The sequence below is a fragment of the Lissotriton helveticus genome, chromosome 11 (genome assembly GCF_964261635.1).
Source record: "Lissotriton helveticus chromosome 11, aLisHel1.1, whole genome shotgun sequence".
NCBI lineage: Eukaryota > Metazoa > Chordata > Amphibia > Caudata > Salamandridae > Lissotriton > Lissotriton helveticus.
In genome coordinates, this window is record NC_136072.1 from 549,157,530 (window position 1) to 549,185,232 (window position 27,703).

Sequence of the window (27,703 nt, forward strand, 5' to 3'; positions counted from 1 at the left end):
AAATGTTCCAATGACTTTACCCTAAGATCTCCACTCTCCCATTTCCCCACCTAGTTTCCGCGACCCTACACTTTAAGCATCCCACAACCACTGAAACATTGCATCTTTTGGAATGACTTATTTCTACCCTGGACTGAGTAGGGTCCCTATGTTGTTTCTTACATTTAGTTTGAATTTTGAGAACTGGAATGTATGTCATTGCCGGCGTGCACATGCTCCAAAATGGCAGAGGTGGGAGGAAGGCTGACTGCAACCAGATTTGAGCCAGACAGTAAGAGAAGAAGGGCCCAGACCCGTCTCCTGTGTCTGCGTGCCCAGCTGTGCAGTATAGATTACTTCACTTGTATACAGTTTCTGTTGTTGAATAAAACATGGTGCTCTTACGCTGAGCTTGTGTCAGTGGTTTCTATACATTAAACACACATTACACTTTGAAGTCATCCCTGGATACTAATACCCCAGGAAAGTAGAAACATCACTTCCACATCCAGCTCGAAATTGATTGAGTGATTCTAACACCCCTAGAGTACCCAATGAAACACTCCGACAGAAAAGGCTTTCCACAAGGAAATAATCCATGGATTCGGAGATGCCAAGAGAACAAAGACCTACAGTTAAAAACAATTTAAATTCCACTAGGAAAGGATTCATTTTTACCAAAGGGCAAGCAAGAATAGGCCCAATGCCCCAGCGCGGCCATTACAGTAGGAAGGGTTCATGGACTGAGCACACACAGCCTCTTTGCCATACTGCCAGTGGCATGCAGCACTTTAGACAATGGGGTTTATTTCTATTTTTTTTCTGATTTCTACATCTCTTTTTAACTCGAAGCCTACCCGACAGTGCAGCTGTCTGGTTTTCTAATGACATCTTGGGGACATTCGAAAAGCTTCCCTGGGAAAGCATTCAGCTCATTGCTTACCATTGGCATTGTGGTTTCTAACTCACATTTGCTTGCTTTCTTTTAGCTGGCTTTCTTTGTTTTAGGCTGTCCAGCTTGAGTTCATCCCTTCAGTTGCCTAAACCCTATTTACTGTATTCTTCCACCAGTGTTTGATTTCTGTCATAGGCCTTTAAATCTTGTTTCATCTTGTCACATTTGCTGTGCATTCAAAGACAGGGGTCAAATGTCAGGCTCTATCTTCGGAAGAGCTTGATGTTTACTTTTCTTTCCCTGACTTCAAAGTGAAAGGATTTATGTAACAATAATACTGGCTACTAAAGGTGTGCTGGAAACAAATATTTTAATAAGATCAAAACAAATCAATACACTCCGATGATAACATTTCCACACATTATGGTTTGTGCACTGGAAACTTTTATCATTAAAACTGTATGTCTGTGCAAATGAATATAATTTCATTTGAAAATGTGCTGTCTGTAATGGCAGTGTGCTACCACACCATGCATACTCTGCTCTATTATGCACCACTTCACTCGACGCCTTTCTATTCTACGCTACTGCAATCTATGCCAATGCACTCTACTCTGTACCACGCCACTCTACGCCAGTGCACTATATGTCAATCCACTCTACGCCACTCTAATCTACTCTGCACCACTCCACTCTGTGCCACTTCACTCTACTCTAAAACAATCTACTCTATGAAAACTGCAATCAATGCCACTCAACTCTGCGCCACTGCACTTTACTTCACGGAAGACTACGCTGCACCACTCCACGCCGCTATTCTGGACCATACTACTCTAACCACTGCACTCTGTGCCAATGCACTCTACACCACTTTACTTAAAAGCAATGCACTCTCCGCCACTATACTCTACACCATTATACTCTCTTTCATTGCACACTACGCCACTCTACTCTACTCTGCACTGCTGTAGTCTGTGCTACTGCTCTCTCTGCCACTCTACTTCAATGCACTCTACAATACACCATTGCACTCTACGACACTGTACTCTTCTACACTGCACACTGATGATGAACTCTACGCCACTCTATTCTGCATCACTCCACTTTACGCCACTGCACTTTACTCTGAACCGCTCCACTCTACACCACTTCTTCTCTGCAACAATGCCCTCTCAGCCATTGACCTTGATGCCACTCTACTCTGCAATCTATGCCACTCTACTGCACTCTATGCCAATGCTCTGGTCACCACTACACTCTATGCCACTCTACTGTGCATCGCTCCACTCTACGCCAAGCCACTCTAATCCAATTCTGCACCACTGCACTCTACAACACTCCACTCTACTTGAAAAATGTACTCTACGCCACTCTATGCTGTTCCAGTCTACACCACTGCAATCTACCCTACGCCACTCCACTCCACTGTACGTCAATGCACTTTAAACCACTTTACTCAAAACCAATACACTCTACGTCACTGAACTCTATGCCAATCTACTCGGTACCGCCGCGCTGTACACCACTATACTCTACTCTGCAACACTGCACTCTCCACTATTGAACAATACGCCACTCTACTCTGCGCCACTGCACTCTGCACCATTCTGCGCTACTTCTACTCTTCTCTTACACACTGTACTCTACGCCAATCCACTCTGTGCCACTCTAATCTACTGTGCACCACTGCACTCTACACTACTTCACTCTACACCTCTCTACTCTGCACCACTCTGCTCTATGCCAATGCACTCTACCCCACTCTACCATGCACCACTGCACTAGTCGCCACTGCACTCTACACCACTCTATTCTACTCTGCACCTCTCCATTCTACATCACTCCACCTTAAGCCACTACTCTGCAACACTGCACTCTATGCAAATGCGCTCTACTCATTACCACTCCACGCCACTGCACTCTACCCTACACCACTCTACTTTATGCCATTTCACTCTACTCTGAAACAATCCACTCTACGCCACTGCACTCTGTCACTGCACGCTACACCACTCTACTCCGCTCTACGCCACTGCAATCTTTGCTGCGCCACTCTACTCTGCACCACTCCACTCTATGCCACTGCGCTCTACGCCACTCTACTCCAAAACACTGCACTCAACACCAGTGCACACTACACCACTTTACTCAAAACCAAGGGACCCTACGCTAACTACTCTGCACTACTGCACTCTACGCCACTATACTCTACAACACTCTACACCACAGCACGCTATGCCACTTTACATCACTGCACTCTACGCTGCAAAACTCCACTCTACGCCACTCCACACCACTGCACTCTGTTCCAATGCACTTTATGCCACTTTAGTCAATACCAAGGCACTCTACATCACTGTACTCTACACCAATCTACTCTACAACCTTTGCCACTATACTCTACATCATTATACTCTAAGTCACTGTACTCTATGCCACTCTGTTCTACTGTGCACCACTGTACTCTTCTCTATTGTACTCTTCTCTATTGCTCTCTATGCCACTCTACACTACTCTATACCAATACACACAATGCCACTCTACTATACACCACTGCACTGTATGACTGCATAGTCTGCAACACTGCAAACGCTGCCACTGAACTATATGCAACTCTACTCTATGCCACACCACTGCACTACTCTGCACCAATGCAAGCTACTCCATTCTATTCTGCATCACTCCACTCTACGCCACGGCATTCTACCCTGCACCATTCCACTCCACTTCTACTATGCAACAATGTACTCTCTGCCATTTAACTCTACGCCACTTTATTGTGCACCACTGCAATCTATGCCACTGTGCTCTACACAATGCACTGTACATCGCTCCACACTAAGCAATCCACTCCAAGTCACTCTAGTCTATTGAGCAACACTACACTCTATGACACTACACTGCACTCCAAAACACTATATTCTATGCCACTGCACTCTACGCCACTTCCCTTTACTCCTTTACTCAGAAGCAATCTACTCTACACCACTCTATTCCACTCTGCGACATTCCACTCTACACCACTGCAATCTACCCTGCACACTGCACTCTACGCCATTTTACTCAAAACCAATACACCCAACGCCACTGAACTCAATGTCAATCTACTCTGCACTTTACACCACTATACTCTACTCTGAAACACTCTATTCTATGCCACTGCTCTCTACGGCCCTTTACTCTGTACCACACCAATCTATGCCACTGCACTCTACACCAATGCACTCTACTCCATACACAAATGCACTCTACTGCACATTACTGTACTCTACAACATTCTACTCTGCAACACTGAACATCCTGGCCACTCTACTCTGCGCCACTTCACTCTACTCTGCACCACTCCACTGCACTCTACAGCAATCCACTCTAATCCACTGTGCACCACTGCTCTCTACGCCTATCTACTCTGCACCACTCTACTGTATGCCAATGCACTCTATCCCACTCTGATATGCACCACTGCACTCTACACCACTCCACTTTATGCTACTCTAAAACACTGCACTCTATGCCAATGCACTCTCCTCCGTATCACTCCAATTTATGTCAGTGCACTCTATGTCACTATTCTATGCCACTGCACTCTACCCTGCACCACTCCGCTTTGCGTCACTTCATTCTACTCTGAAACAATCTACTCTATGCTACTGCAATATACGCCAGTGCACACTACAACACTACTCTAAACCAATGGGCTCTATGTTACTGCACTCTATGCCAACTACATTGCACCACTCGACTCTACGTCATTATGCTCTGCAACACTTTACTCTACACTACTGCGTCACTCTACATAATTGCGCCCTGCATTACTGAACTGTATGCCGCTCTACTCTAATCTGCACCACTGTACTCTATGCCACTGTTTTCTACACCACTCTACTCTAAGCCAATGCACTCTACTGTACACCACTGCATTCTACGGCACTCTACTCTGCAAGACTGCACTCTCTGCCTCTGGACTCTTCACCACTCTAGTCTGCACCACTCCACACTTCTCACCACAAACTGCATGGAAAAAAATACAGAAACATCTTGAATAAGCAAATATTCAATGCATGATGTAGTAAAACGTGTGAAACATAATTAGGGACTGCATCGCTGACATGGATTCCGTGAAAGGTTTTTACAGTCACTTTTGTGAAATCGATCAGTGTTCTTGTCTGTACAGTTAAGAACATGAATATATAGGGCCTGGATTGGCCTAGTTCAATGTCACTTCTTAATTACAGTATTGGCAGGCCCACCCCACTTAAAGCCCTGGTCCTTCACCACCCGGGGAATGGTTCTTTAGGGTGACTATGCATGTCACAAACAAATTTCATAAACCAGTCAGGAGTGAGGGTAGGAAGGGTGTGGGTTGCAATAAAGTACATCAGACGTTCCCACCCCTCACTGACTGGACTCTTGACTAGTTCATCACAAATAATAGTCAAGCATGACCAAATGGTCAGTCAAATGCTATCTGGGGGAAAGAGAGGGAAAAAGATCATAAGATACCTCTTCCCACAATAAATAAATTAATACCAAACAGTATCCTATTTTTATGAGTTCAAGGCTAAACCATTCACAAATCCACAGTCTTGATTGATATTATGTATATCCTCACACACCCTATTGGTGTCATGCTTCACATCTGGTCTATTCCTGCTCCCTAAAAACAAGGATGGGCTTAACCATATTCCAGAGAGCCCTTAGGATGATTTCCTATTGGAGACAATTAAAATACCTCGGCACACCTAGGTATCCCTTTATTTTTAGTGTTCCTGGCTGGTATGATTAAAAACAATAAAAGGGGTGCTTCTAGAGACAATAGGTGACATCCTTGATGAATGTGTGACTACAGGGGCATGTCTCCCTCTTCTTCCATGTAGCATGATATCCTAAAATTTCAGGAACCCAAAAAAAGATCGTCGTGGGATAGGGCGATTCAGCCCTTTGCAAGCTTTTCATGTTGTATTTGACGTATTGTCGTAACCCAATAGACGTTAGGTTGATTGACATTGCTAGCCAGTATTATACCGGGGGCTTTCAGATGTTTTGACCTTTAATGCTAAGGACTGAAACATGTCGACTTCTTAGGAGGGTGTAGGACCATTATCTCCAGAAGCACCTTTTTTATGGTTTTTATTCATATTAGGGACACCAAAAATAAAGAGACACATAAGTGTTTCGAGTTATTTTCATTTTAAAGTCCAGAGCAGAAAGTGTGGCGTTACTTGCCTAAACCTTACACCTCTCTCCCAGCGGTCCTTAACTCGATCTATGCACCTCAGTCCTGCCATTCAACCCCCTGCTGTTGCAGCACAGACATACTGCTCTTCCAAAGTACGGCAATGGCCCAGGCACCACTCCCTAACACTCCTCTAAAGCGTCCACACAGGACGCTGCCTATGGCCCCCGATCCTGACATACCCCAAAGATTGCTGCTCCAGTACACCCCTCACACCATGCAGCTCAGCCAATGTACCTCAACCCTATCGGCATACTTGTATTTATTGCATAACTGGGGATCCACACACACGGATCTAATGCACCTCAATCTGGAACCTCGATCCCCGTCCCGACATTCGCATTGTTTCCCAGTCTCTCTGGCACCTCGATGCCCATGGGGCCTGTCTACTCCGCAAATAACTTATTTCTCACCGACTCCTTCTCTGCACTAGCCGCCCCCCTCGCCGCCCTCTCGTTCCAGTGAATAATTCATCCCCTACTGACTAACAGCTCAGGTATTTCACAACCCCAGACAGAACATTATGTCCTACCTAGCTGGCAGGAGAGCGGTGTCATGAGGGACCTCGAGCCAGGCCTGTCTTTTTAGCCAAAAATTCTTACACGGCTAACATATACGACTATACTTATATTTTATTTTTTTTATTTTATTTTATGCGTTTTTATATAGCGCGGACTTTACCCGAAAGTGTCAGAGCGCCTCACAATAGGAACAGTATTGCTACATGAGAAAATTGCAGGTGAACAAATTACAAAAGCAAACGTTAAGTTACATGAGGTAAAAGTGATGAGGAAAAACTACAAGTCCCGGCATTCAAATTAACCGAAAAGTAAAAACTGCTTGATGAAGTCGCGCGGCGGCCACCTGGCCCAAAGCGCCCCTCCGCTCTGAACCAATGTAATAAGTAAACGTGAGTTACAGCAGCGCTCGCGCCGAGCCAACCCGGAGCGCGTGACGCGACCCGCCCCCGCAGGCACCTCAAAGGAGGTCATTGTATGTATGCAATGTGTTGGTGTGTCTAGCGGCGAGGGTGGCTCCTAGAACTGTGTGCAGGAGCCCCTCCCTCGGTGTGACCATCTGCCAGCAGGTGAGCCCCCAGGGGTGGTCTCAGCTCTGGCTGCCCCCTGGGCCAGGGCAGGTGTGGGGCCGTCAGACATCAGAGGAGGCTCTTTAGCATACACCAGGCAGTGAAGGTCTTAGTTGAACTGCCACGGGGAGGATGAAAACAAGTACCATGACGCAGAGCGACAAATGATGGTTAGACTCCTCGCCCTGACTGCTCCGCACTCCAAGGGAGACGTCTAGACGAGCCCATGATCCCACCCCACAGGAGGGCATCTCTGTGGATGCCCGGATGGTCTCGCCCTGCCCTACGACTCGTCTGCCTCCCCATCTCTTCCCGCTGTCTCTTGTCATATCCAATAACCCACCGCATCTATCTCGCGTTCCCTTGTCACCCACTCTCGCCCCTTCTCCCCCCACCCCGGCACCAGTTCCACCTCTCCCATCCCAGTCTCCTCTCTGCCCGCCCTTATATCCTCATATGCCACCCTTTCCCTTAAACATAGTCCCCACCCCAGAGCTTTCCCCTGTTCTGTCTCTCTCACACCCACAGCACTCGTTTAACGACCCCGAAACCTCGCCATCTTTCGTGACTGACCTTTCTTGCTCCATAAGTTTCTCTCCCCAGCCTTCTCTGCCCCTCCCTCTGTCCCTCTTTCCGATTCCCCCCTCTTACAGCACTTTACATGAGGGAAGAGCGGGCCCACGTCTACCTGACAGGATCTCAGCTGCGCATACGAAAGAAAAGTTGGGGTACTCACGGAGAGTCGGGGTCCGCTGAAGGGGGTCCGGCCGCCGAGGGGGATTCCGCCGCAGGACCCTACAGAGGAAGAGAGAGGAGTGGGTGAGAGCGGAGGACTGGGTGAGGCTGCACTCGCATTCCTACAACTCTTTCTGAGCAGGAAAGTCTGCAAATTTGGCAACAGGTCGCGCGGAGGAGCCCCCAGGGTCCTAAACTCCACGGATGCGCTGGGAGCAGGTGGAGGCGGAGGACTGATCACACAGCGGGGAAAGGAATCGAGGCTGGCACATGCACAATAGCGACGGCGAGGGGCAGCCAGGGCTTTAGTTCCTGCACGAGCAGGCGGGACACGGTGCCCTGGAATCCGGGGCCGATGACGCAAGCGCTTCGGCAACCAGATGGGCACAGTGCCCCGACATTAAGACCGAGTGGATGGCGCCCAGGAATGGAGAGCACAGTGCAGTAGGCAAAGGCAGGGATGGGGGTGAGGAGATGCCTATTAAACTTCGGCTGAGGGAATCTGAGGCTAAAGAATGAGGATCGGTACAAAAGGGGGTGGTGATATACGGAGCAGCTGAACCAATCGAACACTCACACCCAGTCAAAAGATCTGGGTTTGACCCATCACCGTTCTTTAGCCCACTCTGCCACCCCAGTTCAGACATGGCTATATGCAAATCAGTCTGACCCTGTGCCTCATGGGAACAGTTCAGCCCGAACTGCCAAGCCATGCCTTCCCTGGACCGGAAACAAGCTTCCGAGGACCGGTTTCTGGCATTACAGCCGTCTTCAGCCCGGTTTGCTAGAATCCAGTGGCAAAGTGAGCAAGGGACTCACGTCTGAGCATCCCCTGCCAAAGCGGTACAAAAGGGTGTGGTGATGGACGGAGCATCTGAACCAATCAAACACTCACACCCAGTCAAAAGATCTGGGTTTGACCCATCACCGTTCTTTAGCCCTCTCTGCCACCCCAGTTCAGACATGGCTATATGCAAATCAGTCTGACCCTGTGCCTCATGGGAACAGTCCAGCCCGAACTGCCAAGCCATGCCTTCCCTGGACCGGAAACAAGCTTCCGAGGACCGGTTTCTGGCATTACAGCCGTCTTCAGCCCGGCTTGCTTGAATCCAGTGGCAAAGGATTCAAGCAAGCCGGGCTGAAGACGGCTGGAATGCCATGTCTGAACTGGGGTGGCAGAGTGGGCTAAAGAACGGTGATGGATTAAACCCAGATCTTTTGACTGGGTATGAGTGTTTGATTGATTCAGATGCTCCGTCCATCAGCACCCCCTTTTGTACCAAAGAATGAGGATCAGCAGCATATGGCTATAGGATGAGCAGGGGGCATAGTGGCTATAACTTAAGACGGGCATCTATGATATGGTAGCCACAGACTGGTGTTGCATTATCTTTATGAACTACTCCGGTATAAGTTTCTGTGCATTTTGAGGTATGGGAAAACGTTGAAGTGGCGGTTCCAGAGTTTTAGGATGGAATATGTGGTTGGTGGAAACCGAATTTAGTAATCATGTCTGTGTACTGCTTAAGATTTATTTATAGGTATTGAGGAACGCAGATTTATTGGATGAACGGTGATAGCTCAAGAGTCAACACAAGGATATGATGGACGGAGTGCTGACACTCACCCCAGTCACATATCTGGGTTAAATCCATCATCGTTCTTTAGCTCGCTTTGCCACCCCATTTCAGACCCAGCCATATCAGTCTTGACCCGGTTTCTTATGGGAACAGTCCAGCCCAAACACGTTTGCCCAGATGTGGGTCCCTTGCTCATTTTTTATTTATGCGTTTTTATATAGCGCTGACTTTACCCGAATGTGTCAGAGCGCTTCACAATAGGAACAGAACTGATACAAGAGAACATTACAAGTGAACAAATTACAAAAGCAAACGTTACATTAGATGAGGCAAAAGTGACAATCGTGAGCAAACCTAATACAAGAGGTAGCAAACAGTGCATTACAGGAGGAAAAAGTGACGTGTGCAGGTTACAAAAAGCATACAATGTACAAGTAGAGGACGAGGTATAATACTGCAATAAATGGAGGACACTCAAACACAAGAGCAAACGTTACGTAGGCAATGGTGGCACTTGTGCAAGTATCGAAAGCAAACAAAAAGTAAGAGGTAGCAAACAGTGTGTTACAAGAGAAAAGTGACGTGTGCATGTTACAAAAGAGTGCCAAAAACAGGTAAAAGGGTAGTACTGCAATAAATGGCAGTCTCTCAAACCACAAGAGCACACTGGGAAGGCACTTCCATAGTCATGGAGAATAGAGATTTTCTACACTAAAAGGTCTTCCTTCAGATAATAGAGAGGGCATGAATTAACTTTGGAAGTGTCTTTGAAGGAGAAGAACTTTCAGGTCATTTTTGAAGGCCTGAGAGGAGGTGGTGGTCCGGAGCTGAGGCGGAAGTGAGTTCCAGATTCTCACTGCGTTGCCCGAAAAGGATTGGGCCATCGATCTTTCCTTCTTGAAGGTGGGAGGTTCAAGCAGTAGATTTTCTGCATTTCGTGATGGTCTAGAGCCTCCAGAGAGTTTCAGTTTATTAGCCAGATAACGAGGAGAGGAGGAGTGCAAGGCTTTGTGGGTGATGCAGGCAGTCTTGTAGATAGATCTTGCCTCGATGGGAAGCCAGCGGAGGGTGGATAACATGGGTGTGATGTGGTCGCTTCTTTTGGCCCCATAAATGAAGCAAGCTGCTGAATGGAGAACAGACTTAAGGGGGGACAGGTGGGATTTGGGGAGGCCAGAAGAGAATTGCAGTAGTCCAGTCTGGAGAGGACCAGCGATTGGACCATGGTTTTAAGGTCATGCTCTGGGAAGAAGCGACAAATCCCCCAAAGAAGGCGCAGTTGGTATCGAGCAGACTTTGCAATTGAATTAATGTGGGAGATTAGATTGAGTTTTGTGTCGAGAATGACACCAAGGGATTTTGCGCTGTCGACAATGATGGGTTTATTGTTCAGTAGATTCATCTGGTCCATCCATGATTGAACCAGGGGAGGAGAAAGTGAGGAGGAGAGGAGGAGGAATTTAGTTTTGGAGGGATTCAGAATCAGTTGATGTGTTGACATTCAGTTTTAAATGGAGTCCAGAGTAGAGCTTAGGACGGAGAGATCGTGAGTGGAGGCAAGCTTGAGGTAGATTGGAGTGTCGTCTACGTAGAGATGATTGTGGACCCCAGATTTACTTAGAAGATTTCCCAGTGGTTCCAAATAGAGATTGAACAATGTGGGTGCAAGTATAGAGCCTTGAGGAACACTTTGACCCACCGCCAAAGGAGATGAAAGACTGTCCGCTATTTTGATCATTTGGGATCTATCAGAGAGGAAGGAAGCAAACCATTTAAGCACAGTGCCCTCCATGCCCATTCTCTGTTGAAGAGTGTTGAGAAGGGTGTTGTGATTGACAGTGTCAAAGGCTGCAGAAAGGTCAAGGAGAATTAGAAGACAAGACCCCCCGAATCGAGTATCCGCAGCGCTTCATCAATCACTTGCAGCAGGGCTGTTTCAGTGCTGCAGTTTTGGATGAAGCCGGACTGAAAATTGTCAAGAAGATCATTGTCCTTGATATGATGAGAGAGCTGTTTCGCAACACATCTTTCTGTGATCTTCGCAAGAAAGGGTAGGTTAGTGATGGGGCGGAAGTTGTTGAGGTCATTCGCATCAGCAGGGTTTTTTTTAATCAGAGGGGTGACCTGCCCAGTTTTGAAGGGAACAGGAAGGGAGCCTTTACAGAGGGAGAGGTTGACCAGAGTTGTCCAATAGGGAGGAGAATGGGTATAGAAGTCAATGGCAATGGCACTGGGGATGGGGTCAAGAGAATGGTTGGAGGGCTTTGTTTCGAGAATGCACTTGAGGAGGACATCTTCAGAGATGGGGTCGAAGTTCTGCAAAATGGTTAGTGATTTGCGCTCCTCTGGAGGGGTAGGATGAGCGACCTGATCCACAAGTGATTTCACTTTTTCATCAAGCGAAATCCGCAGCTTTCTTTGAAGAATCCTCCAACTTGGAGGTTGGGAGAGAGCAGTTAGTATTCTTGATGAGATAAAAAAGTTTTTTGGGTCTATTTTTGGCTGAGTCAAGGAGGGTTCTGAAGTGTGATGCTTTCCCAAGGAAGATGTGCTTGTGGTACTTGGATCTTGCTGAGCGAAGCGTGGCCAAATTATGGGTGGAGGGCGCTTGCCTCCATTGTTTCTCCAGGAGTCTTAGGTGCTTCCTTTCTTCATAGATGGATTTGTTGAACCAAGATGCTGAGGGAATGGGCCTTTTCTTTTTGGTTTGGAGAGGAGCAGCGTTATTAATTTCGACTGCAAGGACTGAGAGGCATTGGGAGGTGAGAACGTCAACATCTAGGTTTGGGTCTAGCCTTGGAAGTGACAGCAAAGCTGATTCACAGAGGGAGACGGTGTCAATATTTTTAGTGTCACGAAACCAGGAGGTAGCCCTCTTAGGTTGGTCAAGAGTTATAGAGTGTGCTAGGTGAAGAGAGAATGGGATGAGGAGGTGGTCAGACCAGTCTACGTGAATAGGGGTAGCGATAGAAAGCATGCCTGCTTTAGAAATAACAAGGTCTGGGATTGAGCCCTTAGAGTGTGTTGATTCTGTGCAGTGTTGGATAAGATCGTTTGTAGAGAGGAATGTGGCCAGAAAGTTTGTGGAAGAGTCTTGCAGAGAGCCCCAGTGGAGATTGAAGTCACCCACGAAGGTCTGATTGTCACTTTGCGAGTATTGGTCGCTGATGAAGTCAGTGAGTTCCTCCATAAACGAAGGGCCGCTGCCAGGTGGGCGGTAAATGACGTAGAATCTGAGGGGTGAGCGGTGGTGTAGTTGAAGCTCAAGAGATAGACATTCAAAAGTGCGGAAGGCGCTGATGGGAGAAGCCTTAAGTTGAAGGGAGTTTCTAAAGATGACTGCAACACCTCCCCCAAGTTTGATAGGTCTGTCATTCCTAAAAATAGAATAGCCTGTGGGTAATAGGAGATCAAACATAGAGTGAGAGGTATCATTGAACCGTGTCTTTTTTTGGAAGGACATGTCAATATTGTGATGGGTGAAGATATCAGAGATTTCGAGTTTGTGTTTTATTGCAGATCTGCAGTTGTGGAGCAAACATCGCAGCTCTGTCGAGACTGTTTCGGTGACGGGGGAACTTGGGCTAAGAAGGGTGATAGGATATTGTTCTTATACGGGGGTGCACGGGACGGTTTAGGTGGATGCTTGGTTCTGACAGAAGAGATGGTCGGAATAGTGTAGATAGTTGGGTTACTCGGGGATGCAAGTTGAGGAAGGGTGGCATTCAAGGGCTTGTGTGAGTGAACGATGTTTGCAGACGACAGGTTATGCTTGGCTATGATAGGTTGAAGGGGCGAGGTGCATCTCGTGGGCAGATGAGAGTTTTCCCAAAGGAGTTGCGGGGAATGGGAAAGTGGAAATCTTGGAGCTTAAAAGTGAAATGGAAGCTACAAGCTGGGAGATGGAGGAGAGAAGAGAGCCTAGCTTATTTTCAAGATAGAGTAGGGCCGAGCACGGAAGGTTGGGTGTCTCGATGGCAAAAGGAGGGGGTGAAATTGGTGGTGGAAGGCAGGAAGAGGTGGGGGGGCAGGAGGAGAGTTGGGGTATAGGGTTCATAGGTGGGGAAAGGAGGAGGTTGAGAGCGGGGGTTGGTGTATCGGAGGTGAAGGGAGAGTTGTCTTTGTTGGCGTTGCACGAAGGAAAGGAATTAAGGGCATATTTGGGGGAAGATGGGTGCAGATCAAGGCGGTGGAGGAGAGGGAGAGGGGAGGAGGTTTGGGGGGAAAAGAGGGGAGGTGGTTGGAGAGGTCCTGTTGGCTAGGAGAGGTGGCTGTGAGGGAACGGGCATCTGGCAGAGTGAGGGGGGTTGGGAGAGGGGGAAGTTGAAGAAAGGAAATGGTTCTGCTGGGCCCGATGGGGGGGAGAGGGAAAGGGGGTAGCACAGCATTGCTGGCAGAGTGGGGGGAAGGAGAGAGATGCAATGGGAATGTGGAGAAATTGGGGTAAGAAGCGAGGGGAGGAGGGGGTTGAGAAGAGGGGGAGAGGGAGGAATAAGGTGAGCATAAAGAAAGTTAGCTGGGGGAGGAGTAGGAGGAGGGGTGGACTAAAAAAGCGAGTAGCAGGTAGGAATAGGGGGGAGGAGATGAGATTGGACGAGGAGCGTATTAGCTAGTGGTACGGATTACGTGATGAAGGGGGGGCATTCTGTGAAGTGATAGGAAAGGGAGAGGAGGGCACAAGGGAGAGGGATGGAAGAGGGCCGACCTGTGCCTCCTGAGGGTGCAGCCTATTGGAGTGTGGGGGGGTCAGGGGAGGAGAAAGGGAGTAATGGGTGGAGCTAGATGGAGAGTCAGGGGAAAACACAGTCGCAGAGGAGGGGAGTAGGGAGGGGAAGAGGTGGTCAAAGAGAGAGAGACAGGTGTCTTTGCCTGGATCATGGCAGTACCGTTGTTCTAGATTGAGATGGTGAGGGAGCCGTTGAAATACGCAGAGGGGGACATTTTTAGTTGTTTCCCATGAGGGATAGAGGAGGAGGAGGTGACGTTAAGGGAATTATATAAGCTGGTGGACCAAGAGGCAGTGTTGTGAGTGAAGAAAATTTAAATCGTTTTTGTGCTTCCCAAAACGACCATTGTAAATTTGATCAACAAAAAGGGAATCAGGGAAACGTTCAATAGTGTTATGCTTCAATCGTTTTACTGAAGCTTTAGTCTGGCCGGGAGGATAAATGATTTTATAGCAGTTAATTCCAGCGTTAACTCGAGTGGTGGCCATGTTGGGAAAATGAGGAAAAGGAGTGCGGGGGGGGATATGAGAAGGGTGTTACGAGGAAAGCGGTGGTGAGGAGAAGTATAAGGACTAAAAGGGGGCACATATTCCAGACGTCGGATGAGGGAATCTGAACTAATGTGCCGTCCGGGAAGAGAGGTGGGTATTTGCTGGGCCCTTCAACTAGGTATAGATGAAGCCAACTGGCACAAGATAATATTTACAAGGGAAATGTTTACATATGATAGGACCAACTGGACCTCTTGTCAAAATCATCATGAAGCACAGTTAGTCAAAGTAGCACAGATCACAAACGAACACCCGTGACCACTGGTGATCACTGTACTTAGCATCAGCCTGCATAAGGCCACCTTTAGAGGTGCTCAGAACAGGGTGCGTAAATCATACAACATGAAAAGCATTTCCTAGCACCACATATACTTAAAAAGGGCCTGGCTCTGTACAAACCTCGCAGTCTCCCTGGCCAACTGGTCATCTCAAAGGGGGACTCAAATGCCCTGAAACCATAATGACAAGGTTGCTGCCAATGCACCGAGAGTCCTAACTCAAACAGAAATGTCCCCATGGATAAAGTGTCCTAGACGGTGCAATTGGCATTACTTGCAGCACAGCTGTAAAAGGCCTAAATGGAGCAGCTGGCACTGCTTGCTGCGCATCTGTAAAAGGCCTAAACGGTGCAGCTGGCACTACTTGCTGCGCAGCTATAAAAGGCCTAAATGGTGCAGCTGCCACTACTTGCTGCGCAACTGTAAGTCCTAAACGGTGCAGCTGGCACTACCTGCTACACAGCTGTTAATGGCCTGAACAGTGCAGCTGCCACTTCTTGCTGCGTTGAGGAGAGCGTGAGCCTTTCCTCCTGCCTGTGGCACTCAACAATTAACGGGCTCAATATGCACACTATCAATCCAGCGTTGAATCCAGCACTTGGCAACCGGAGCTGCAGCTATGTCACAAACAGTCACTGAGGGAGACCACAGTACCATCTGCCTACATGCCCCGCAATGCTCCCAGTCAACTTTAAACAATATGACCAGACTCCAAATTAATGAGATCAGCTCCGCTACTTTTCTTGGGGGTAGCACCACAATAATAACGCTCCACTGTAGTCTGCTAGTTTGGTCCGTTTGCTAATTATCATGATGCACGTCTCAACTCACCCCACCACAAGTGCCAGGAACGCTGATCCGTTACAGCCCAGTACACTCCCAGGGCAGCCAGACACGCACCTCACTTGTTGCAGCACCTGGGGACAGCACCTCCCCACATTTCTGCACGAGAAGAACTCCGTCATCTGCCGCCGTGTGAAACTCCAACCGCAACCCCTCGCCCTGAGCTCCCATAGCAGACACCCTCTGGGAGCGTGATCTGCCGTGATTCCGCCTCATCCAAGATGGCAGCATCCGCGTCCGGTCTGTATTCAGTTTCGTTTTTGTTTTCCCGGGATTAGCCTCGTCGTCTGATTACGCGGGCAAGTATTTTTCAGCCTCCCCCCCCCCCCTTCTTGCCTCATTTGCACCTCCACCTCTGCCCCCCCCCCCTGTGGTGCCGGTTATCGCTTTGCGGTACGAACTGCACTTTAGTTGCGACCTCCCCCAGTGATTGCGGGTGGTCGCGTTGGATCGCTGTGGTCGAGGTGGTGGTTTTGTTTCCCTCCTGACCTGTGTGTTGGGCGCTTCCCGGGGTTAGGCAGCTTCGAGAGGTTCCATGGACATTTGTGTCCTTGCTCGCTTCGCTTTACGATCAGTTTCGGTTTCACATCGCCATCTTGGGTCTCGTGTCTGCGCCCGCCAAAAGTCTGGAAATCTGACTTTATCCTCTTCGCTGGTTTCTCTTTTCGCTTGGCTCTTCTGCCCCAGTCATTCCGATGCACGGAGCTGTCATTCCTGTGTGCCCGCGCTGCTCACAGAGTCGCGGTCCCCGCATCCCCCGGGCAGTGGAGGATCAACATCAGGAGAATGCAAAGCAGCTTAGAGTATCACTGGATTTAAGCTGGCCTGGCTGATGAGGGGTGTTAGCCCAAAACCGGTCCCAGGATGATTGTTTCTGTTCCAGGGAAGACTTGGCTTGGCAGTTAGGGCTGGACTGTTCCCATGAGGCACAGGGTCAAGACTGATTGATTTGCATATGGCTGGGTCTGAACTGGGGTGCAAAGCGAGCTAAAGAATGATGATAGATTAAACCCAGATCAGTGACTGGAGGAGAGTGTCTGAAAAGTTTCAGCACTCCGACCATCATCTCCTTCTGTTTGCTTTGTTCACCCTAAGTTGGCAGGGTATGCCCAGACTTGTGTCCCTTGCTCACTTTGCCACTGTATTCAGGCTGGCCTGGCTGATGATGGCGGTTACCCCAAAACTGGTCCCAGGATGCTTGTTTCTAGTCCAGGGAAGGCTTTGCCATTTGGGCTCGACTGTTCCCATGAGGCACAGGCCACGGCTGATTTGCGTATGGCTGGGTCTGAACTGGTGTGGCGAAGTGAGCTAAAGAATGATGATGGATTAAACCTAGATCTGTGGGTGAGTGTCTGAAAAGTTTCAGAGCTCTGTCCATCGCACAAGACTAACAGGACAGCACTTGACACCTGCCCCTCCAATATTGTAGAAAACATTCTAAACACACAGCATTGTAGGACATTGCACAACACTATCCCACACAAAGCTACATGATGGTTCCCACCTTCCTGCCAAGCCCTTTGTCAGCCTCTTCAATAAATGATCTGTGTAGGTTCTAGCTCCACATACCACCAGATAAGTAACTATTACCATATCACTGAAGAAGGCCTTACTTGGCCGGTCGAGTCCAAGAAACTACCTGACATTGCCAACTTATCCTTTTATCCAAGATGATGGAGAGGAGTCTTGTGGTGCAACTCTAGAAAAATTGGACTCTGCCCAACTCCAGGACCATCATGTGGGTTTACAATGCTAAGGCCATCTCTACCTCATCCATTTCCAGCGCTCTCTCCATACTCTTAAAGTCCAAAATCTTCCAACTTAAGGACAGGCATTTCCCTTTCAATGCTTGGTCCGTATTAAATTTTTTGATCTCACAGACCATCGCAACTCTCTATGTCTGCACCTTCTCAGCTCTCTGCAACAGTGTTGAGGTTGTCACACTCTAAAACTCCAAGGCACTCTTCATTCTCTCCAAACCAAAGACCTTCCTGATTCTTTCTAATTCCAGGACTGTCTCAGCTCACTCCAGTTCCAGGGCAGTATCTGCTCTCTACCACTTATAAACCGTGTTAGTTCTCTGCAACACTTGAATCATCTCACCTTTCCGTAACTCATTGGCCATTCCCACTCTCTCTAACTTCAGAACTAATTTGATGGTCTACAACTCCAGCACAAATTTGATTCTCTTCAAATTTAGGACTGCTTTGATTCTCCAGCAGCAAAACCATTCCTACTCTCTCCAGCTCCAGCATACTGTTGACTCCCGCCATCTGTGATAGCCCTGGCTTCAGTTTGAGTCAGGAGGTTGTCTGAAAACTCTCCAATCTAGGACCATTCCTGCTCTCTCCAACTCCTGCACACTCTTGATCCCCACCAGCTCCGATACCCTCCTGACTCACCCTAAATCCAAGGCTGGTTCAAATCTTTCCAATTTAGGACTATTCACACCAAGTCCAACTCCAGCACACACTTAGTTCCTGCCATCTCCGATACCCTCTTGACTCTCTCTAAATTCAAGGCTGTTTCAAATCTCTCTGACTTAGAACCATTCCCACTCACTTCAGCTCCAGCACTCTTGTTCCTGCCGTCCAATACCTTCTTGATTCCTAACTCCAGGACTATCACAAATCCTTCCAATCTAGAACCATTCTCACTCTCTCCAACTACAACACCATCTTGAGTAGACACATTTCCAAGGGCTCGTTGGCGCTCTACAACTCATTGACCATCTAACTCTCTTCAACTTCAAAGGCCTTTCATGTCTCTCCCATTACCGGGTCACACCGGCTCTCTACAACCAGATGACCAGTGGTGGAGGTAGTGACAGACCGAAGAGTGCTTCACTCCTGTTAGATCCTTAGTACAAGATCAGTGCATTCTGACCAGTAGTCGTAGTCCCAGGTAAACTATCAGTTCAGCGGGCAAAAAAATTTGTGGTAAGCACACCCCATATCACATTTGTGGGTATCCAAAAATATCTGTAATGCCTTTCACACATATATCTGTACTTTAAAACATACATCTGAATAATCAAAGGATAAGTGGAGTGGTAGGTTTAGATACATGCATAGCACACACTATTTTCTCTGCTCACTGGAGGGAAGTGAAGACTGCATGTGAAAAAATATTTAAACGTGAAGTTAAAACCTGTTAATGAGGCAAAGCATAGATTACTGAGCCCTATCCTTGTTCCTCCCAAACTTTCACAGTTGGGTGTGAGCGTTAGGATGGCCTTGGGTTCATTGGTATACAGGATGGATTCAGATGGTATCAGGAGGCCCAGGGTGGCTCCCGGGGGTACATGGTTAATGGCTGGGGACCAACAGAATGTGGAGACAAACCTTGGGGGCTCGTATAAGAGATTTAGGCACAGAAGCACTGCAAATGATAGTATAGGGACTGATAGATAACTTTGTTCAGCCTCGAATTGTAAAACAAACATTACATTCTACCATAAAAACAATACCCCCGCCCACATAGTCATCCAGTTCAAATACACTCTCAACTTAAAATCAGTGCCTCTAAAAAGTTACTACAGGGCTCTTCAAAGCACAGCGAACACAGCCGAATACACTATAATTAACAGCATTATGTTGACCATGCAATACAAGGAGCAGTATATTGTACTGGCAAGCCTCCATTATTTAATAAAAAAAAGAACTGGTGCAGTTTCGTTGATGCCATTGGGAAATCCAATTTTTAAAATATTCTTCCATACTCCCAGGTGCCTTGACAGCTACCTAGGTGCTGCGTGAGGGCACAGTTAGTAGCTGTCCAATCCGTGGCTGCATGAGGATGACCAGATCCTTGCTGTCCAAGCAGTGATTGGACAAGAATGACCCATTCCTGGTGATCCAATCCGTGACTTGACCTGGACAACGAGGAACCAGTCATCTAGTAAGTGACGGCATATCAATGACCAAATTTTCACCGTCTCATCCATGGCTTGACACACATGACCTATTCTTCACCGTCCAATCTATACAGAGACACAGGAGACTGAACAGGAATGACTGACTCTGTATTGTCCTATCCATCACTGACCATGGAGGACATATTCTTCACTGTCCAATTTATGACTGAACATGGATGACTGACACCTCGTTTTACAATTCATGACTTGACTATAAATAACCTACTCTTCACATTATCTGAATCCATAGCACCTTTCTCACGTGAGACCGCCCCTGATCCAGGTTCGATCCAATTCAGATACCACACTCCTCGCTTCCACGCTGCTCCGTCACGATGGTGGCGGCGGCATTCACGACAGCCACCCAATCTCCAGCACCGGCAAGAGAGCCTGCCTGGCACCCTAGCAGCGGAGACAAGGAAGCCCCGCAGGAGCAGCCACCCCAGCACCAGTAACAGACCGGCAAGAGACCGCGGGAGCAGTGGGGGAGGAGCCCGGCAGTCTGGCAGCAGCAGGCACCGCACAGGAGCCGCAGCGGGAGGCGCTGCGGGAGGAGCCCAGCAGATTCCAGGTACAGGCAGCTACAGGAGCCGGTTAGACTCCCAGCAGCCCCCCGCAGCGGTGAAAGGCGGAGTAAAGCTGCGACAAGCTATCATCATGGCGGCAGGAGCCGTGATATCCACCTTGCAGCGGGGAGCGGGGCAGTAGTGATGCTGGCTGCTTCCTTCCCTCCAGCAGCTGCGAGCTCCAGCGCGGGGGGTGCAAGTGGCCTGTGAGAGGCCCACAACATAAAGGCTCAGGCTTCTGTGGTTGGGAGGGCCCTTGTGTAGAGGCCAAAAGGATCAACTAACTGGGGATAAAACCGCCAACCCAGCAGCAGTTAGAGCAGAGGGGGCAGCACAACAGCGGCAGGAGCTGTGATCACCAATCCCTCTAAAATCAATGTTACTGACAGCAACTACCCCGGATACTTCCTGACAATACCTAGACATCGACTCTGACCCTGCATATTAGGTCAGCTTGGGGGGCCCTGGGATATGCTCATAGTCAGAATGCGTTTAGAGTGCCTCCAGGCATATGGCTCTTCGTGATTGCAGGTGTCGCTCCATTTGGGCGAAAAGAAGCATCTTGGCTCTACTGCAACCATCTGCAACCCTCCCTGTCGACCTGAGTAACCAAGACATGTTGAGGTGCTGCAGATCTATGTACCGAGCGTAACCGGAGCAAGGCACGCATAACTGTGAATTGAGGACAGGCATAGATTTGACCAGCCCTAAAGAGCTATCTTTTTAGTGGAAGCGGAGTGCAGGGAGAAAGCTGGCCACCAACAGAAAAAGCAGTATAAAGCACGCGCACTGTGCACCTCATTCGCACCTCCCGTCCCGCCCAGGTAGCTGTTGTATGATATGAGGTCAGACCGAGTACGGGAGATCGGCCGCCCCAAGATCTCAGGGCGGAGAAGAAAGGGCAAGGCAGGTCCCTCTACATATCAGAACAGTGACGAATCGGCTTTAATTTTGACAGACGGTGACCCAATTGTTGGTGGGTCATTGAGAGAGAAACCCAAAACCCCCTAGTTCAACCAAAAAAGTTCACAAAATTAAATTTAACTTTATAAAAGACATTGGGGCCGCTCTTTACTCCAGTATCGCCACTGTGAAAGGTCTTCAGTCCCCCTTACTACCAGACCAAGGTCCAGTACTGGCACCCACACCAGGGCAGACAATTCAGCCAACTCACCAAACCCAGCGGAAACAGTAAATTATAGCACAAGTTCATACTCAAGCCTCGGCTAAAACCACGGAGATTTCCACAATATCCTCATCTACATCTTCATCTACATGCATAACCACATCATTGATAGTGGAATACATCAATGAAGTTCCACAAAACAATACAGAGTAATTCTCAGAACAATACAATAGCTGAATCCCCTTCAACCAGTCCTTCAGTCAGCCCTATGGTGCAAGGTAAGGCACAGAATATGCAGCACGTAAGAGACTCGATATCCCCTGGATCAATCTAATCTTATTCTGTTTTATCAATAGGCTCACTAGGATCTCAGAAATTTCAGAAATCTCCGCAAGTAGAAGCTCAGAATTTAATAACAGCAGCTAACTCTATAATTGCAACAACTCCAATCATAACATTAGGAGCACCTCTGACTGCGCAAGCACTACCGACCCTAACAGAAGGAGGCCATTCACCGGCAAAGGAAAAAGGACAACAGATCAACTGGAGCAAGCAGTCCGGGTCAGATGCATCCAGCCTAGAAGACAAGCTGACCAAACATCACTCCCCATGGGCAGCCGAAGAATTCGACATTGGATCCCAATATTTAAACATATCTAATGGCGATATGATTAATACAGCTAAGTGTGACCTTAGCCCCAATAGCCAAGTCAGTCATAAGACGACACCCCCGCCAGCCAACCTAAAATCTCCAAAACAGGATTATGGTAGGGCTGTTTTATCCTATTTAAAAACACAGGAATGGGAGGACAACATGCTGGCAGCATACTCCCCAGACCAACAGACGGGTCCTCTCACGGAGAAGATGACGCACCTGCACCCACCTTCATCGGACAATCAGCCCTCGTGGGTAAATAAGGAAGTGAGCCCAAAGGAGCGGGGGGACCCAAATCTGCAGGATGGGAGCGCCTGGGCCTCCCTCCTAAAAACCATGCAACTGTCAGTGGAGGCGCTACAATACCAATCAGACAAGATGGACATACAGCTTTCACTATTAAACACTCTGGCAGTGCTTACATCGGGGATTGATGACAAACTGGGGGAACTCAATGCACTAATAAGAAGGGCACAAACAGAGACATACCTCCAATGCGGGTGTAGCCAGATAGTGGACAAGCTGGCAACTCTTCCGACAATGCTTTCCACCGGGCTCAACGAGTTGAAGAACAAATTAACCTGCTCTGCCAGTGTTAGTTGCCCCACTGACAACTTCATTTTGAAGAACAAATCAACCTGCTCTGCCAGTGTTAGTTGCCCCACTGACGACTTCATCGCACTCCCGACTGCGGACAGAAATTTAAAGCAGTTCTGTAAAAACACTAAAACCGACACAAAACAAAGAGCGGACACCACTGGCAGCAGCAGCTACCTTTCAAAGACAGCTTCAGTCACTCCAGCTCAGACAAAAACGAATGCCAAACAATGACGCCAGTTGAAAAGAAAAGGTCGCAATCAGAAATTACTCTCTCAATCAAGCAGCCACTTATTCAATTTTCAGTAAACAATGCCCGAATCCAATCATTGCTTCAAAAGAGGGAGACACTCAATATAATTTGGCTCACACAAAAAACCATCAAGACATAGCAGCACCGTCCTGTTCCTATAACCTTGGAGGGCCTCAAGCAGTAACAGAGGAAAGGTCTTTGAAGCAAGCTGAGGTGGCCCCTGGGTCTGAAAGGGACAAAGCCGTCAACAGTTCAGTCCCCGAACCTCCTCTACAAACCACCAGATCTAACTCAAATTGGCATGCTGGGCTTGCTGATCAGCATAAAATTACAGCCCTAGCAAAGGATAGTAACCAGGAGCCTACCCGGCAGGAAACTGGGCAACTTCCCACCGTCCCTCCAGCTGGAAATGATGAAACAGCAACGAAAATGATCTGCACAACTCAGATAGTGGCAACCTCAACGGAGGGGAAGCAAGCGAGGATAGCTCCTGACCAACCACCTCAGGCTTTTCTCCCCTGGCAACAACAGAGTCAACTAGGAAGCTCAACTTCAACAACAAATATGGAAAAAGATTTTAATGCCATTCGTGCAGTTGTAAAACTAGATCAAAATGAGCCTCATTGGCTAACACAACAAAACCCCGCTGCCAAATGGAAGGGGCCACTCGAAATCACAACCTATCCCCCAAATGATACGCCATTGGCCCCGAGATACACATTGCTCAAACAAGAGTATATTAAAAAGGACACCACGATTTGCTGAACAGAGGCAACATTCTAAAATTACTTCAGGCCATACCCACTTTAGCAGACCTGAAAACAACAGACTTACTCCCAATAGAGTTTCTCACTGCAGATAATCCAACCAAGCCAGAAATGACAAGGGCATTATAGAAATCAGCCGCAACAGCCCAGAGAGTACTAAATCACCATCTCACCTTTAAAGACTGGGGCATCCAAATCGGCCCCAACCAACCTCCAGCCTATCCAGCACCGCTACTAAACTCGAGCCCAAGGTCAGGTACCAAAGAATGCTCAAGGACCTCAACCTCTGTACTAAGAGGGGCACTTGGCCCTTCAACGCCGAGATGGGCTTTCAACCAAGGCATACAACATGGATCTCCTAGGGCTGAAATGACACGCGGACGCAACTCCTGGAACGCTGATCTAATTACAAGAACCATAAACCTTCCCACAGCAACTCAATGACATAATAACCATTTAGACCCTGGCAACAATAGACAAAAAGAACCAGCGACACGCCTCTGCTCGTGGAACGTTAACGGCTTAGCATCAAAAATTCAAGACCCAGAATTCCTGCAATATCTTAATAACCTTGAGATTATTATGCTACAGGAAACATGGCTTATGGAACCACTATACATACACGGGTTCCTTTGCTTTGACCGTCCGGCCGTTAAGGGTAGCAAAATGGGCCATTCTCCAGGGGGACAGGCAACCTATATTTCAACAACATCCATATCAACAGCGGTGGCAACTGGCCCGGAAACAGATGTAGCTTTAGCAGTCAAACTAACTCTTTCCATGGTAGGGGCACAAAACGAAGTAACTCTGTTTAACGTATACATCCACACAAAACGGACAGCAATTGACTCAATAAAGTTAACCGATCAAATAACTTCTTATCTAGACCGCGCTGAAAGCCTAAATCTTATACTATTAAGGGACTTGAATCTATATCTAATGGGATCATCCAAAGCAAAGGAAGTCTGCCTCCAATCGTTAAATTACAATGTACCAACACAAGGATCCTTTACACATGGGCGGCCTAACAGGGTAAACAGACTCCTGCTGGAAGAACTAGAACACCTATATTTTAGGGCCCTCAATGGAAGAACAGACGGTGATACTCCTCCAGTGGCAAGCTACGATACTGAACTAACAAACTCGCTTTTAGATTACACGTTTGTCAGCCTCTCATTGTTTCAACACATAACAGTCTTTAGAATGGGCGACTAAGGGGACAACGACCACCGTCCACAAGAGACTATTCTAGCGGCAACTGCTCCGACTAGCATTCATCCTGCTCCACATATAGGCTCAAGTCATACAACAAATAATAAGAGGATCAAGTTTACGACAGAAAGCATAGAATCCTTAACAGACACAGCAATCCATCTTTTACTCGCTCAACCGCTCGAAAAGAACCTGATACAAACCTGGGAATGCTTCACAACTAACCTCAGCAACTTAAAGGCTACGGACATGAAAACAAGGAGTTTTCCGGTGCAGACACAAAAGGAAAAGATAACCAAGGTTCAAAGAATGCAAATAAAAGCACTTAACAGAATGATAAATGGCTCTATAAGATCTCTATGCCATGAACCAGGGAACACACTGCTCCTCTTATCCTTGCGGCAACAAAGAACTCAACTAAAAAAGCTGAAATGGAACATTAACAATAATAACGAACAGGTCTTCTGGGCAAAACTCTTGCACAATATAAAGCATAATGCCAGCGATCGTTTCTGGAAAACAGTAAACACTATCATATACCCGCATTATGGGGGACTTATTTCCTACATTGTAGAGGAAACCTGGGCAAGCTACTTAAACTCCCACTTCAATAGCCAAAGCAACAATCAGCCCATACCAGAGCAGACACGGATTGACATTATACCAAGATAGGAAGAAGGGAAAGAGGCAACAACAACTTCCCTGACAGCTCCGCCGCTGCTATCCGATTAAGGGCAAATGACACACTCAATTCTCACGACTTAATCCATCATTAGGAGGAAAGTCCACTCATCACTGATCAGCTAATAATCAGGGAACTGATCAGGAAGGGAAGAAAGGAAGGAGCGCCGGGCCCAAATGGAATCCCACCAGCAGTGTTTAAAGAAAGGCCGGAAGACTGGGCAGAAATACTCCATCCACTATTTCTGGAAGTAAAATGACTATGCACTATCCTAGATTCATGGAAAGGTTCAACGATCATTTCGATCCATAAAAGTGGCGGCAAGGGCCAGCCAGCCAATTATCGGTTAGTAGCACTGATCGATAATGAGGCCAAATACTTTGCGGGAACACTACTGAAGGAATTGACAACTTGGGCAGAAAATAATGAAATAATCCCGCTAAATCAGACAGGATTCCGAAAAAACTCCGGCACGATATCCAACATCATGGCAATATCTTTGATAACGGATACGACAAAAATGAGGAAAACACAGTTGCATGTCTGTTTCATCGACTTCAGTGCCACGTTTGACAACGTGGAGAGGTCCAAACTGTGGACTAAACTAGCCAGATGGGGCATCCCAAACACCCTTCTATCAATGATAATGCTTTTACATAACGTTACCTGGGTAGAGGTCAAATTAGGATCAGGGTCCCATCTCTCAAGAAAAGTTAAAACAATGAAAGGACTTAAACAGGGTTGCGTGCTGGTCCCTATCTTATTTAACGTATTCATGGCAGACTTAACACAGACACTTAACACCTGTAATTCCCATGCGCCCAGACTAGGGGGCACCTCATTGTCCAACCTACTATACGCGGACAACGTAGTCTTACTTAGCCAAATGGTAGTTGGCTTGCAACATCTTCTTAATGGTCTGCAGGTCTACGTAGAAGAAAATAGCCTCTCAATAGACCTTAATAAAACCAGGGCCATGACAATTAACAGCAAACGAAAAAAAGAGCTACCTATGGCATCTAGGCGGCAAACACATTGAACCAACGGAGACTTATAAGTATCTGGGAGTCTACTTAGATAAAGAAGGATCATTTACCCGTCAACAAGAAGAGATCTAAAGGAAAGGGATGGTCCTTGCCTTAACAATGAAAAGTCTATCAGCCAAACTACTGGGCCCTACGCTGAGCCCTTTTTTAGTGGTAGCTCGGGCCAAAATTCTACCTACTATTACCTATGGTAGTTAAGCACTGTGCGGGAGAGATACCAATCTTCTGGACAAAACGCTTGTAAAAGCATACAGAACTATGTTCAGCCTCCCAAATTATACCTCCCCGGCACAACTTCGACTGGAGTTTGGCCGGATAAAGCAAACCTGGGTGAGATATGGAGTATACATCAACTGTTGGAATAAAATCAGAATATCGAACCCTAACACATTAAATAACCTGCTGTGGCAAGATCTCCAACAGAGGGAGAATTTGCCCGCAAGACTGCACCTTCAGGAGGCACTGGCAAACACGGGCTTATCGCCCTTATGGAATACACAGTGTCACCATTTAATTAAAAAAAAATTAGGGTGGAAGTCGTTGAAAAAACAGTCACTGGTGGAGGACAAAGCTGCTTTTTCACACCAGAGCGCACACTTGGATGACTTTGAATTCGTACAAGACCCTAGCCCCGCAACAATACTTTGACCTGGGCTACTCAAAAGCACTGAAATTAAAATTCCTAATGCTACGACTCGAGTGAAGCAATGCACGCAGCATCTTCCACCATGGAAAAGGGTGCAGACTCTCACAGTATGCAGTCTGTGTAAAAACGGCCAGGGGGACATAATCCACACCATTTGTTCTTGCACAGAGATGCTTCAAGAAAGGAGGCAACTGCTAAAAATCCCCTTTAATCAAAGGGGGATTCGGACAAGGAGGCAGGCAGTTTTGCCATGCTTCGACCCAGCATCACCACAATTGAACACTAGACTAGTTAGATTTCTCAAAGCGGCCCAGGCAAAAATGCCA

The 27,703-nt window shown here is 47.6% G+C and overlaps 1 protein-coding gene across 5 annotated transcripts in view; it reads right to left on the reverse strand.

The window, feature by feature from the left end:
- SORBS3 (sorbin and SH3 domain containing 3) overlaps positions 1-27,703 on the reverse strand; it is a 349,900-nt gene that overhangs the window by 75,403 nt on the left and 246,794 nt on the right. For all 5 annotated transcript variants that reach the window (XM_078666295.1, XM_078666296.1, XM_078666292.1 and 2 more), the window contains one exon: positions 7,934-7,992. In XM_078666295.1, coding sequence (XP_078522421.1) covers positions 7,934-7,992 — 59 coding nt within the window. The remainder of the gene's footprint in view (positions 1-7,933; positions 7,993-27,703) is intronic.